The sequence below is a fragment of the Fukomys damarensis genome, unplaced genomic scaffold (genome assembly GCF_012274545.1).
Source record: "Fukomys damarensis isolate Sample0158 unplaced genomic scaffold, DMR_v1.0_HiC HiC_scaffold_34, whole genome shotgun sequence".
NCBI classification, from domain to species: Eukaryota; Metazoa; Chordata; class Mammalia; order Rodentia; family Bathyergidae; genus Fukomys; species Fukomys damarensis.
This window is the reverse complement of record NW_022900946.1, coordinates 21115971-21130908: the sequence shown is the minus strand read 5'-3', so window position 1 is coordinate 21130908 and position 14938 is coordinate 21115971. Positions and strand designations below refer to the sequence as shown.

The window sequence follows — 14938 nt, the reverse complement described above, 5'->3', positions numbered from 1 at the left end:
CGAGGCCTCCCCATGGACCCAGGCATGGCTACTTACCAGGACAGCCAGCTGGGTGTAGGCCGCTCCAAGTATAACCAAGCCCAGCGTGGCCCCCAGGAGCTCCGGCAGGGCCCGGCACAGGGTCTTACCAAACACAGACCACTGGCGCACAAACCGCAGCTGCTGGGCAGTCTGTGGACAAGGAACGTCAGCCTGCAGACCAGGGTGTGGCCCAGCCCTGTGCCCCGAGCCGGCTCTCACCTTGACCAAAAGCAGGAAGAGCAGCAAAGCTGCCAGGCCACGGGCTGCAGTGCTTAGCTGTGCCACTTGGTCAAAGCTGGTGAAGTGGGGCCGACTGTGCAGGAAGCGGGTCCACTGGCGGTCAGCGGTGCCTAGCTGGGCCAGACGTACCAGTGCTGCAGTTGCTGTCAGCGCCACCAGGAGCCACTGTGCCCAGCCCCCAGGCTGTGCGGCGTGTGCACAGCCCTCCTTGCGCCAGGCTCGAGCCTCGGCCATGGAGAAGTACAGTGCGAACAGCAGCAGGCACACCTGGGAGAGAGATGGGAGCAGGACTTGGGCTGGGCCCAGTAAGGAGGTGACCCAGGGCTGCAGAGAGGCATCGGTAGGAGGAGCAGTACATACCGATGTGAGCAGTGGCAGGGACAGACCTGCGCTGAAGCGCAGCAGAGCAAATGGGCGGACGCTGAGAGCTGCCAGGGCATGGCCGGCGGCAGGAAACTCGAGGCGCAGTGTGACAGAAGCATGCAGCCCTACGGCTGGGCTGTAGCGTGTGAGCTCCACAAACACAGCACGGCTCCTGCGTGGAGAGCACGGACATCACGGTGGGTCAAGGCTAAAGTGGACAAGTGGACAAGAGGGCAGGGGTAGGGGCAGGGGAGTCCAAAGGCCGGGATGGGGGTAGAGCTAGGAGAGCAGGCCAGGAGGGAGGTCAAGGCAGGCAGCACTCACTTGCTGTCAAGCCAGTTGTGCTGCTGCAAGAAGCGCAGACGTGCACGGCTTTCCTCCAGGCTCAGGCCCAGTTCTTGCACGTAGCCACCGCTGTCGTACACCGCACAGTAACCCCAGTACCAGGTGCTGTAGGACCGGGCAGTGTTTAAGTGGCCCTAAGCCCACAAGCACCTGGGAGCCAGGTTGGAGAGGCAGCTGAGGGATCCCCTGGGGAACCACCCTCCCACCTGCAGGGGCTCTGCTCACCCCAGTAAGTCAGGCACAGAGTAGTTCCATGTGTCTGAGCTGTTGTGGGCTGCACTCTGCCAGCCAATGCCGTAGTCAGTGGTGCTGAAGCCTCTTGCATCTGGGCACAGATGCACCCCAGGGCTGGGAGGGTCTGGACAGAGTGCTAGAATGCACAGGTCCTAGGTGACCTCCCTGCATCCTCCCAGCAACCCACAGAAATTATTAGGCCCTTTTTTCAGAAAGGTAACTGAGGCAGGAGGACAGGAAAGGTCACATATGCAGCAGAGCTGAAACAAAACTCAGCAGTAGGCTGCTATGAAGAGGGACAGGGTGGAGAGGTTCTCCAGCTCACCTTCCTGTAGCCGCACCTGCCGCAGCCGTGGGGGCCCCAGCTCAGGGCTGGACTGGTTCCCATGCACGTAGGGCAGCAGCACGCGGGACATCCATGGCCAGAACTCATCAGACCTACCAGCAGCAGATACAGTCACACTCCAGCTCATGGCTTCCCCACTGCACTGGGGGCAGGTAACTCCACCCTAAGGCTGTCCTGTGCACTGTAGGGTACTTAGCAATTTCCCTGATCGCTGCCCACTATGTGCCTGTAGCCCCTCTCCAGGCCTAACAACCAAAATGTATCCAAGACATTTGTAAATTCCCCTAAGGGACAGGATGGGCTAAGGGCAAGATCAAAGCAGGCCCCAGTGGGCATCAGTGCCACCTTGGCCCAACAGACACACACGTGTGTCCCGGGGTGTTCCTACCTGGTGATGGCCAGAAAAGCTTGGCTATCCAGCTCCTGTCTGATGGCGCTCTGCAGACGATAGGCATGGCTGTGGCAGGAGGCATCCCCATAGTTGGCCAACAATGTCACCAGCAGGAAAAGCATGTGTATCAAGAGGCTCTGAGAGACAGTAACACCCCTATGGTCAGCTGACTGCAGCCCACAATATCAGGACGGCATCAGAATGTTAGGTAGTAAACTGCCCTGCGCAGCATGTCTAGCACTAAGGAAGAGTGTAAGATGCCCTCCTGGAGCAGACACAGGCCACTGAAGGCGAGGCAGATGTGAAGGATGATGCAAGGGGGTCAAGGGAGAGGCACAGTACCCACTGAAGTACCCTGTGGTCACAGAAGGACAGGTAAGGTTCAAGTGTGTGCTTCCCAGGAGCTAACGGGGGAAGAAAGCAGCCGAGCTCACCCTCAGCATGCTATGCAGCCTCTTGACCTTTCGAGCTTCCTCCTTTGCCAGGAAGAGAGCAAAGCCATGGGGAGGCCGAACACGGGGCACACGCTCGCTCACTGGCGTCACAGCCGGACTCTCTACCAGGGTGTCGTCTTCATCAGGGTGTAGCCGCTTGGCCACCAGTGAGAAATAAAGGGCTTCCAGCAGGACCTAGAGCAAGGGTGGCATCAGCCAGGGAGCCTGAGACTAGCAGCCCCAGCCTTGCTGGCCCAACTCACCTTCAGTGGCTCCCAGCCAAGGAATGAGGCCAGGAAGCTGGAGCTGCTCGAGAGAAGCCACATGACACTCACGCTGGGGGGGAAGCTGGCACCAACCCACCCTGAGACGCCCACAGCCACGGCCACCAGGAGCAGGCTGAGCCCGTGGGCCAGCGGAGCACACCAGGCAGGCATCAGTCGCTTCTTCAGACCTTCCATCAGCCCTGGAGACACAGAAGCAGCCGTGTTAACTGGCATCCCAGAGGAAGGGACCGAGGAGTGTCCAGATCCTCAGATGTACCTGTTCTGGAGAGCCGGACCAATGGAGGCGTTTGCCAGGTCAGGCCCGGGCCAGGAGGCCCACTGACCCCAGACTTCTGCATCGCTGGTGTCTTCGTCTTCTCCCCAGGAGTGCTGGACCTAGGCATAAGCAGGGCAGGGGGTAAATTGTAAGCCCGACAATATAGGCGGTGGTGTCTGTGCCCTCACACAGGTACAACCTCTTACAACCTCTCTGGTCCTGAACCAGGTGGGTGTAGTGCCAGGGGCTCAGGATACCATGGTCACTTTCCTCCATCCTTCCTGCTGACACACCCATCCCCTAGGACCTGAGCTACATTAATTGTCCCAATGGCCATTGCCATTTGGGGCACAGGTGGCCTCTGCCAGCTTCTCATACCAGCAAAGCAGGTCAGGGCAGGAACCTGCCGCTCCTAAGGAGCCACCTGACCAGAGGTCATGTCAGTGACGCTGGTAACACTCCCTGCCACAACAACCCTCCCAGGGCCAATGTTGCCACAGAAGAAGGGGACACAGACAAGAGGATGTACAAATGGCAAGGCTGAATGGAGCCTGGCAGGATGCACACAGACTGAGGAAAACATCATCATGCTTTCTACAGCTGCCCTGAGCCCTAACTGCACAGCCCAGATGAGTGTGCACCGGCCACTGACACCCCACCCACCCAGGCATCCAGCTCTGTCCTGGGCCAGTAGAGGGCGCATCATCTGCCCGGTGAGTTTTTCTTGAAACTGACTTTTCTGAATATAAAAATTATATGAAATTCAGCTGAAAATAAAGATAGAAAACATGGGTATCAGTATTTCTCCCCACAAGGAGGAGAACCTGAGTGCCCTTGCCTGCCCGCCTGCATATGCATCAACCTGTAGGCTGTACGATGTGAGGGCTGTGGCTGCAAGTACAGTAGTCACGGACTCCGCCATTTGCCCACAGGTTCATCACTGCCCTGCTGAATGCTGGCACTGCTGCAGCCCTGGGATATGCACGTGGAGGAACCAAGTCCCAGCACACACAGTGTGCATGGTCACCAACAGCACCATGGGCCAGTGCACAGGGCGCAGTCAGACCTGGCAAGGGCAGCCCGTGCGTGTGTGCGTGTGGGTGTGCGTGTGTGTGTGTGTGTGAGCGCATGTGTGTGCATCAGCATGGGCAGTCAGTAGTTCCTGCTTCAATACATGGGCAGGAAGGCAGGCTCTGTTCAGGTGACAGAGAGGGAGCTGTGTGCTAGGGGACAGCAGCAGGGGCCAGACTGCAGGCGGCTGGGTGAGCACTGGATAGCCTACTCCAGTTTGGGAGGCCACCACCAGGATGGCCCCCAAAATACCTACAGCCTATGTCAGGCCTCTGTGTAGCCCCATCCTGGAGTAACAGTGAAGAAAATGAGATGAGAGCGTACAACTAGTGCTGTGGCTCTGTGTGCTATTCTGATTGCTGGCTCCAGGGAAGATTCTGGCTTCCAGGTGGGAAGGTTTCTCAGCATCCCTGAGGAACAACTGAGGCCTCTGGCCGACAGCCAACACCCTGCCATCTGAGCTGTCTGAACACTAAGTACTAGGGTTACTAGTTATGCATCAAGAAAAGAGGGCCACCACGAGGGCACAGGTGGAGGACGAGTGGGGACAGAGTACCCCAAGGAGAGCCTGGAACAGCCCAAGACATCTGGATAGTGGGAACAGGAGGGAGAAGGCCAGACCCTGCACCTAGAAAGAGCAGAGAGCACTTGCTGAAGTTCACCTAGGAATCTGCAGAGGGGAGTCAAGAAGGAGTCAAAGACTTCAGCCCCGTCCGCTGCCCTGGGACAGCTGGGGAGAGATGTCTGGGAGAAACTGAGCACCCAGGGTGAATCTGGGCTGCCCCCAGCTGCGCACATGGACTGGTGGGGCTGTGCAGGGCTCAGGAGCAGCCTTCAGGTGGTAGGCTTACAGCTGTGCCCCAGTGTCAGACTGACAAATCAAATGGCAATTTCTCATTAAGATTCCTTCATGTAACTCAGAGAACTCCCTGACCTCTGTACTAGGCCAGTTCCTCTCTCAGCAATTCCTGGTTGCTTGGATATTTGAAGAATTAAGAGAGATGAAAATATGGAAACTAAAATAAACACAGATGAAAAAGAAGTATAAGGAAATTCAACATGAATCTTTTCTTACTGAATTGGAAAAAGCCAACATATTAAGACATTCTTAAAAAATCAAAATCGTGGGCTGGGGATTTAGCTCAGCGGTTCAGTGGCCTGCCTCACAAGCACAAAGACCCAAGTTCGATCCCCGGTACCAAAAAAAAAAAATCAAAATCGTTTCAAAATTTGAAAAAAAAAAGAGGGGCTATTTAAAAACTTGCCATGATTTCTCAACTGTTTTGTCCGAGTCTGAGCTACACAGTGAGTTCAAGATCAACCTGAACTATATAGTGAGACCCTGTTTCAAAAAACAAAACAAAACAGTTTTGAAACCAAAATCAGAGCTCTTCCCTAGGCCCAGCCCCTCCAGCCCAAACCAACTGCCTTTCCATGCCTCGAATGCCCCAGGCTCCTGCTGCCTCCCTCAGTGGGAGTCCCAGGGCCTTAGCATGGTCAAGCACCATTGCCTAGGGACAAGGCAGAACCAGGAAGCCCTCACTCATCCCAGGCAGGAAGCAGGGCTTCCTTGACCTGCACTTTTTCCGTTCCTTTCAGTCCCCACACTAGGATGACCCCTTTCCCCCAGGAGTGGGCACTCACAAGCCAGTGAGCAGGTCCGTTTCTATGAGGGTGTCCTGGGTGACCAGTAGGCTGCTAGCCCCTTCAGCCAGGACCTGCCGGATGAGGTCTTCATCTGGAGGGTACAGGACATGTTGGAGTGGCCCAGCCACTCAGGAACACCTCAGGGGCTCTGGACTTCTAAGTGTGGAGCCTTCCCTCATCCCCACCCTAGCTCACCTGACACTGAGAAGTATTTGGCAGGTGAGGAGGGGATGACCAGAGAGAGACTGTCCTCTTCTACGCCCAGCCCTCGGCCTGCTCGGTTCCTTGCCAGCCGCTGCAGGGTGCTACCCATGATGGATGTGTCGCTGAGGAGGTCTGGCCAACTGAGTGTGCCTTCACTGGAGGGCCAGCACACCAGGCTGTGGGTGACACAGGTGAGCGTATCTTTATAAAATTCCCAATTCAAGTCTGGTCACACCACAGATGTAGTAAGCAATGCACCCAGGGCCACATAGGGCTTCTTTTTTCTCCACACCAGGGACTGAACTCAGGAACTTGCACTTGCCAGGCAGACATGGTGCCACTGAACTACAGCCCCCACATAGGGCTTGAGCCAAGACAGCATGTGGCAATAACTAGAGCCTGCCCATCCTAGACAAAGACACAGGCAACCCAAATTCCCCCAACACGGCCTGCCAGGCACAGAACACATCCAGGATACACTTGATGTCTGTAAGCAACCTACCTTTTAGAATCATCCAGAAGCAAGTCACTTTTCACTTGTCCTGTGAAGGCCTGTTGGGAAGTGCACAGCACCCTTAGTGAGAACCCTCAGAGGCAGAGAACTAGCAGGGCCTGGATTCAACCCAACCTCAGCTTGCAGCGCCCTCACCTCAGTGCGGAGGCCCGAGAATGTGAGAGGAGCTGTCTACCTCAGCTTGCAGCGCCCTCACCTCAGTGCGGAGGCCCGAGAATGTGAGGAAGGAGCTGTCCAGAAGAGACGAGTCCAGGCAGCTGTCCAGCTCCAGTGCCCGCTGCCTTGTAGGACTGGGGTTTGGGCCACCAGCCACCTGCTGGGAGAACAAGGTGGGTCAGTGGGAGGCAGCTGGCCCTGCTCAGGGAAGCATGAGAAACGACCTAGTGAGTAGGCACGACGGCCTGGACCAGCACTGACAATGCCCTCGGCTGATGGGCACGTTCCAGACCTGTGCTAGCATGGTAGCCTCACCACTTGTCACTTGTTTTGTGACTGAACCCGGGACCTCTTGCATGCCAGGCAAGTGCCCTACCATGGAGTATTTATTGTACTCCTCACACTGTTCCTGAGTGGCTGTGCAACTAAAGAAATGATCCTTTCTGCAACGAGAACAGTGATATAGCTCAATACTAGAGCACTTGCCTAGTATGTGCAAGTCCCCGAGACTACAGAAGAAAAATAAGAAATGAACCTTTGATTTTAAACGTAAATGCAAAAAGGCTATGCCTCAGAGTCTACTGGATTCCTAGGCTAAATCCCTCTTTTTTTTTTGGTACTAGGGATCGAACTCAAGACCTTGTACTCACCAGGCTGGCGCAGGACCGCTGAGCTACATCCCCAGCCCAATCCCCTTGGTCACGCTGGAAAATTCTTTCTTAATGCTGCAGGACTTGATTTGTTAATGAAATGTAGAGGACTTAAGATACACATGTGTGTATATAATGTTTATATATACATATATATATTGTAGACAAACACATATATACATACACATATTTTTTGATAGGGTCTATGTGGTACAGGTGTGACTCACCATGCCTGGCTTGGGCATGTATATTTCTTTTTCTTATGATGTCCTTGTTGAGCTTTGGGGTTAGGATAGTACTGACCTCATGGAAGAATTAGGAAAAGTTCCTTCCTCTTGTATACTTGTATTTCTTTTTTGCAGTACTGGGGATTGAACCCAGGGCCTTCATACTGAGCTACATTCCCAGCCGATTCTAAAATGTAAAAAATTTTATGGCTGGGCATGGTGGCACACCTGTAATCCTATTACTTGGGAGGCTGAGGCAGGAGGATTGCCATGAGTTTGAGGCCAGCCTAGGCTACACAGTGAGACCTTGCCTCAAAAAAGCAAAGAAAAAAAAGGGCCAGGGCCGGGGATTTAGTTAAATGGCACCATGCCTGCCTTCCAAGTTCAAGGTCCTGAGTTCAATCCCTGGTATTGAGAGAGAGAGAAAAAAAAGGAAGGGCCAGGGATTTTAGCTCAGTGGTTCCACCGCCTGCCTCACAAGTGCAAGGACCCGAGTTTGATACCTGGTACAAAAGAAAAAGAATGGGCACAGGGATTTTAGCTCAGTGGTTCCACCGCCTGCCTCACAAGTGCAAGGACCCGAGTTTGATACCTGGTACAAAAGAAAAAGAAAAGAAAAAAAATTATATTTGTGAAAAGTTTTGAGTCTCACAAGTTAAAAATTGCCTAAACTGGACTCAATTTGCAATCCTCCTGCATCAGCCTCCCAGAGCGCTGGGATTACAGGCACCTACCCTTGTACATGCCAGAAGACTTTGTGAAGGACGATCCTTAATCTGTAACTGTTTAATTCACCAGTGAAGCTGTCTGCGCCTGGTTTCTTTGTGGGGGGTTTTTATATTACCAACTCAATCTCTTTACTTGCTCTGAATATCAGATTGTCCAGCTCTTGAGTTGGTCTTGATGGTTTGTGTCCATTTCTTCTAAATTATCTAACACAATGGCACAGAGTTGCTTGCGAGATTTCCTTCTATACCCTCCTGGCCCGTTGGTTTAATGTTGGTAATGATGTCCCCACTCATTTATGGGTTCTTTTTAGTACCAGGAATTGAACTCAGGGCCTTGCGCTTGCCAGGCAGGCACTGTGCTGCTGAGCTATATCCTCGACCCTCATTTATGAATTTGAAAATCTGAGTTTTCTCAATCTAGCCAAAGCTTTGCCAATTTTGTGAATCTTTTCAAAGAACCAGCTTTTGGTTTGTTGATTTTCCCCTTGGGCTACAATGCCAAACAGCACAGCCATCAGCAGAGTGACAAGGCCCGTGCTCCAATCCCAGCCCTAACCCACCTTGCTCCGAGACATCCGGAAGAGGAACAGGATGGCCAAGTAGACGGGATAGACAACCACACTGGACACCAGGCCAATGGCAACTGTATCAACACTTGGTGGGATCAGATGGGACACGGGCCCCACACTGCACGGCAGGAGACAGAGGCAGGCCAGGTTAGGCTGGGGGCTGGGGGTAGGGGGCAGGAAGAGTTGGGCAAGAGGAGACCACCTTGATCCCACAGGCACCCACCTGTAGGTGGCATCTCCCACGACTCCATACCACACAGCATTAGCACCCAGGAAGAGGCAGATGAGGAGGACACAGCAGGTGGCCCTCTGGACACGAGTAAAGTGACTCCGAGCTGGCTGGTCCCATAGGGAGAGCCAGATGTGCTTATCAAAGAAACCACGTTGCAGCTCTGCCACTAGGAGGCGCTGGAATTGCCACAGGGCTGCATCACCTAAAAGGAGGGCGGGAAGAGGCTGCAGGGGGTCCAGACTGAGGTAGCCGCCAACACATCCTCCCTGCCCGCTCCCTGCCAGGACTGGGCCTTACTTGCAGCCAGCACTTCCTTCTCCACTAGGCCACCATTGGCCTCCGTCTCCACAGACAGCCAGTCATTGACCAAGAAGAAGGTACTGCGGGCACTCTGCAGGTCCCTGACGATGATGTGCTGCAGAAACCAGGCGGGGCTGAGCCCTGTGGAGGCGGTAGTGGGGTGAGGACCAGGGTGCTGGAAGGGGATGGAGGGACGACATGGGGGCTGGGGTATCAGCAGGGTGCAGGAGCAGCAGCAATAGTAACACTTGCCCAGACCTTTGTTGTCGTGCCACACACGGATCTTCCACACGTTGCCCAGGCTGTGTGGGGTGGCAATCCGGAAGATGTCCAGGCTGTTGCGATGAAAGGCCCTGTCCCCGTCCAGGTGTCGGTGGCCACTCCGGCTATCTGCTCCATACAGCATGATGCCCACGTGGGCTGTGGTACCTGGGGGTTGAAGGGGAGGAACTCTAGGTGTGGAGCCCCCCACCGCCAACATCAGGCAAGATATTTCATCTGTGGTCTTCAACAAGCACCGGAAGTCCTTGTGCTGCATAGTTCTGGATACAAATTTGTTTCCCCCACTTTTTACATAAACATCAATCCAGTTTCCACAGGAGGAGCTCTGGGTTACCAAGGTGTGCAGTTGGCAGGTGACCAGAGTGCAGACCTCAGCCTCCCAGACACTATGGGATGAAAAGTGCATCACAGCCAGGGACAAGGACCACCTATCTAGAACTCTGCCACCAACAAACTACCAGCCCTAAAGTTGGGTGGCCTCCTGGGGATACCTTCACTTGTTTTGTTTGAAACAAGGCGCTGCTGTGTAACTCAGGCTAGCCTCAAACTCATTGTGTAGCCTAGGCTGTCTTGAATTTGTGATCCTCCTCAGCTTCCAGAATGCTAGGATTACAGGAATGAGTCACCACACCTGGCTGACCCATGTTGAGTCTTGAAAAATGGATAATCCAAAAATGAAGGAAGGGAGGGAGGGAGGGAGGGAAGAAGGAGGGAGGGAGAGAGGGGAGAAAATGGATAACTGCCAGGTATGACGGCACACTCCCGTGATCCCAGCACTGAGGGAAGCTAAGGCAAGAGGATCAAAAGTTCAAGGACATCTTGGGAAATTTAGCAAGACCTTGTCTCAAGGTAAAAAATAAAAAGGGGTGAGGATTAGCTCAATAGTAGATTGTGTACTAACACGTACAAGGTCCTGAGTTCAATCCTCGACATGCAAAAAAAGCAACAAAAAGGGGGAAAAAGAGAACAACACTAACACTGGAAGTGAAATTTCAATTAAAGGTCAAGGGAAGCTGGGTATGGTGGCTGACGCCTATAATGCTTGCACTAGAAAGACACGCAGGAAGATCACCATGAGTAGCGGGCCAGCCTGAGCTACATGGTGAGTTCAAGGTCAGCCTCTAAACTACACTGGGAGACTAAAACAAAACAAAACAAAAAAACCCCAAAAACATTTTTTCCAAAAAGGGAAAACAGACTTGTTGAAGCGATGGCTATGGAGATGCTGCACTGCCCCAAGATCCAATAGGCAGTGTGGAATTCAGTAGTGAATATGGACTTAGCCATGTGTGATTCTCATTCTTGACAACTTGATTGGCTTGAGAGAGGCCTAGATTAGTAAGGCACGCTTCTGGGTATGTCTGCGTGATTGTGAGTGTGTGACTTTGGGAAATGTATCAGCCCCAGCCCTTTCCTCACTGGCTTTTCTCTTGCTCTCTGCTTCCCAGAAGTCATGAGTTAAGTAGCCCTCCTCCCTGAGCGCCATTCCACCACGATGTTTCCACCCTGGAGCCAACTGACATGGACTGAAACCATGATCCAAATTAAACCTTGCCCCCTTTAAATTGTATATGTCAGCTATCTTATCCCAATGGATGCAGACAGATACACCACATAAATAAGATGCGTGATCACCACAAAGCAGGCGTATTGCAGCAGAATGCAATCTGCTCCTCAAAGAACTCTAGTGCTTTTCCCAATATTGAAAGCATAGAAGGAAATGTTGGAAGTGACTGTAAACTTTGGACACGACACTCGCCAGAGCACAGAAAGATGCTCACTCTGTACCCTTGGTTACACAAGGTGAAGAAGGAAATGGCTCAGAGAATTTTCCACAAGAGAACAAAGCACTTAACTGCCAGTTTCTAATGTTTCAAATTATGGTGCACTAAGACATTTCCCTGTGTTTATGAACAACAGCAAGTTTTTGAGATTCACAAATAAATTTCAGAGGTGGTCTCGGAACAGTCCTCATTCCCCACCGACTGGCAGGCTAGCCTGTGCATCTATGGCTTCACAAATTGGAAGGCCCACACCACCATGCACAGTAAGGCCGTGGTGACCAGATGGCCATTTCCTACTTGGAAGAGGAAGGGGAAGGAGCTGTTCTCCTTCTCAGGAATATCTACAAAAACATCTCAGGAATTCACAAGCTAACCCTTTACACAGCACTTGGGAAAGGAGCTCTTGCTTTAGAACACCTATCACCACAATCCCCATGAGGAAAACTAGCCAGGGCCCAGGACTGAAGCAGGGGAAGCCAGGGAGATTCCACGGTCTCCTTACCCAGTCACCTCCCCTCACCTGAACCTCGGCCCCAGCCAGTCTTGACCAGGATCTCATACTTGAAGCGGCCCCCCTTCCCGCAGAAAGGGATGACGCGGGCCCAGCTGACATCCAGCTGGTCCAGCCTGCGCAGGATCACAGCCATGACAGCGTAGGTTACAAGGCACATGGCACACGTCAGGAGCACGATGTAGTTCACACGAGCAGCTGGCTCCTGGGAAGACAAAGCCAGCCGGCCCAGGAGGTTCACTTGAATGCTTCACCTACTGAGGACGGAGCTGGAGCCCACCCAGGCATTCTCCACCCTGTGAAGAGCTGAAGATCAGGGCCCCACTCACAGGGAAGATGAAGTGGATATAGCTGAGAGGCACAAAGAGGCTGGCACCAAAGGCAGTGAGGTGACGGGTGAGGCAGACGGCCTGGCTGGGTGAGGTCTCCTCCAGGGGCACAAGCCCCTCTGTCCGCCACATCATCTCCTCCTCACTGAAGTACTGGCACAGGGATGTGTACAGGCCCACGGACACCTCCAGAGCTGACCAGTGGAAGTGGCTGGTCAGGTTCAGGTGATAACTCCCACCTGGGTATCCAGTCCTGCCAGGGACAGGGCAGTGTCACAGCCAGACCCTGCTGGGTCCAGAGCCCCAGTTCCATCCAGGGAGTGTTCTAGCCTTAGCTTCTGTACCTGGCTGACTCCCCAGCCTTCTGCTGCCACTGTTCCTACAGAGTCCACGTGCTCTTAGGCACAGAGACCAAACCATGTCCACCACTGCCACAGCCCACTCCCAGGTCCTGTAGTGGATGGAGGATGCTCACCCTGGGGCAATGAAGAAAGTGTAGGGCCTGTGGTCGGCACCAGTGAGCACCTCCAGGTTGATCTTCCTGCTGGCTGAGCAGTTGTACTCATTGGGCTGGGGCATTGAGTGCAGGTAGACAGCCAGGTAGGGCTCAGGCTCCTCAGACAGGTAGCGCTCTGCAGGCAGAACAGTGTCAGACATCCATCCAGGGACGCCCTGGGAGCCCTCTGCCACAGGGCCTGGGAGCCTCCTTACTGGACAAGCACGTGCCGTCCATGGCCCCAACTGCCCTCAAGCCAGGCCCCCAGGACCTATATGGCAGGAGGCAGATTTCAGCACAGCTGTGGCTACCTGCATGATACCCACCGCTCAGCACTGTGTAGGTAATCTGCAGGTGCAGCCCTGCTGCAGGGTTGCTGTTGTCCGGAGTGACCACAGCGCTGACAGAAGACTGGGGCTGGACGACAGCCGACCCCACAGGGGCATGGGGACCCTGGGCAGCCTGGTCCGAGTTGCTGGGCACCTTAACGGTGATGGCACGTTCTGTGCCAAGTCGCTCTATGGGGATCTGGGCACCACCCTGTGTCTGGAAGGCCATGGATGCCACCTTGGTTGAGACGGTATAGTTGCTGATGTAGCCAAAGGGAAAAGGATTGGAATCCACAAGGAAGATGAGCTGCACCACATCGCTGATGTTGGACAGGGCCCCACTGAAGGCCTCAGGGATGGAGAAATGGCAGCCGGAGCTTGAGGCGTTTCCATAGCACAGCAGGCTGTGTGGGTCTGAGCGCTTGCCCTGTGCCACGATCTCCTCACCCACCAGGGTCAGAGGCTCCTCATTGAGTACGCGGGAACGCATGAGGATGCACATGAGGGCTGATGAGAGGTTGTAGGCCTTAGACGCCACCATCAACGAAGGCGACTCAGTCCCCAGTTCTGAGGGCTGTGCACTCTGTATGTCCAAGCTGGCCAAGTGGATGAGGTCACCTGCAGTCAAGTACAGGAGGCTGGCACGTTGAAGGGGAAGGGTAGAAAAGAGGCCAAGAGGGAGGAAGGCTGGGGGATACATGCCCACACCTGTGATGTTAAGGATACTGTCAGCAATGGCGGTGGGTGTCACGGTGCCCTGGGTGGTCTCAGCCTGCAGTATGCGTATCATGCCCTCCAGCTTGTGCAGCGTCTGCTTCAGGCACGAGTGGCACACGAGCTCTCTGCTGGATACCTGTGTGGGGCCCACACGGTATCCGAGCCCACCCCTCACACATGGCCAACTTCCCCCACGGCTGCCAGGATGCCAGGCAGCCTCCCTGCCTCCAATCAGCGTGCTTTGTGCTAGGTACTGCCCGTGTGAAGCCACCCAAGCCCTCCCTGCCAAAAGCTCTTCTGTGGTCACTCTCAACCCACAGGGAACTCCTCTGAACTCCTCTGGTACCCAGGAATGTCTTTTCACACAACTAAAAGCAAGGAAGACACTGAGGCTCCAAGCTTAGCCATGTAGTAAAAGGGCAACCTTGACCTGGAAAGCACTCTGGTCTCATTTCCTCTGAGGACCTGGCTGTGCTCTTGGGTCCCTGTACTGATCCCCTCCCCACCCTGGGCACAGCAAATCCCCATCAGACTTGCTCCATCCTGCTGACAAGTCTAGCCCTCAGGCAGTAGACAGCTGGGGTGAAGTCACGCCCTATACCAGGTATGTGTGATGTGACCACAGGCCCCAGGGAGGGCACAAGGCAGAATCTCTTGGCCTCCCTATGCCTTCACCTATGCTGCCCTTTCTGCCCACGGTCACCCCACAGGGTCACAGACTGGGACTATGGACTCATTCTGGGAAAAGGCAGGAGAGGAATGGCAAGGGAGGACATCTAATCCTGGTAGCAGATACTGTCATGGGCCTAGGTTTGGAGGGTATCCTGTGCCTGGCTGTCCTACCATGCACTGAGCCAGCACAGCAGTGATCTGCTGGATGTCATCCACAGTGTTGACCCGCAGGGAAACCAGGGTCTCTGTGATGTTCTTGCGCATCTGGGCCCGCAGCTGCTGCTCAGAGTCAGGTTCTGTGGCCACATCTGGGGACTGCTCATACTGGAGTGAACACAGGATGTATTAGCATAGGTACATTGGCTATCCACTGGCTGCTGCATGGTACAGGCAGGTACTGAAAACCCCGAGGAGTTTTCTTGAGAGCAAAGCAGGGGATACCCAGGACGCCCTGTGGGCCCAGGAGCATCAGAAGGACTCTGGTTTTAGGTGGGACTGGGCATGTGAAGGCTGCCGAGGGGTAAGGGCTTCGTTTCAGGGATGACATCTGGGGTTTTGTCTGTGTGGGTCTGGAAATGAGACCCTTGGGAGACTGTCAAGAGT

The 14938-nt window shown here is 54.1% G+C and overlaps 1 protein-coding gene across 2 annotated transcripts in view; it reads right to left on the bottom strand.

Moving 5' to 3' along the window:
* The window catches only part of Pkd1 (polycystin 1, transient receptor potential channel interacting), a 36181-nt gene that overhangs the window by 1894 nt on the left and 19349 nt on the right, over nt 1-14938 (bottom strand). The window contains exons 22-45 of one of the 2 annotated variants that reach the window (XM_010620778.2): nt 14507-14659; nt 13655-13799; nt 12944-13564; nt 12597-12753; nt 12122-12374; nt 11802-11997; nt 9474-9644; nt 9213-9356; nt 8907-9117; nt 8675-8801; nt 6550-6666; nt 6342-6391; nt 5831-6015; nt 5633-5726; nt 2918-3036; nt 2638-2840; nt 2375-2569; nt 1938-2077; nt 1529-1641; nt 1195-1339; nt 949-1074; nt 622-796; nt 241-528; nt 37-171 (exon numbers count right to left, since the gene is read on the bottom strand). In XM_010620778.2, the coding sequence (XP_010619080.2) occupies nt 37-171; nt 241-528; nt 622-796; nt 949-1074; nt 1195-1339; nt 1529-1641; nt 1938-2077; nt 2375-2569; nt 2638-2840; nt 2918-3036; nt 5633-5726; nt 5831-6015; nt 6342-6391; nt 6550-6666; nt 8675-8801; nt 8907-9117; nt 9213-9356; nt 9474-9644; nt 11802-11997; nt 12122-12374; nt 12597-12753; nt 12944-13564; nt 13655-13799; nt 14507-14659 (4263 nt within the window). Of the gene's footprint in view, nt 1-36; nt 172-240; nt 529-621; nt 797-948; nt 1075-1194; nt 1340-1528; nt 1642-1937; nt 2078-2374; nt 2570-2637; nt 2841-2917; nt 3037-5632; nt 5727-5830; nt 6016-6341; nt 6392-6549; nt 6670-8674; nt 8802-8906; nt 9118-9212; nt 9357-9473; nt 9645-11801; nt 11998-12121; nt 12375-12596; nt 12754-12943; nt 13565-13654; nt 13800-14506; nt 14660-14938 lie in introns of both variants that reach the window. The other variant, XM_033758704.1, reaches the window with a different exon arrangement.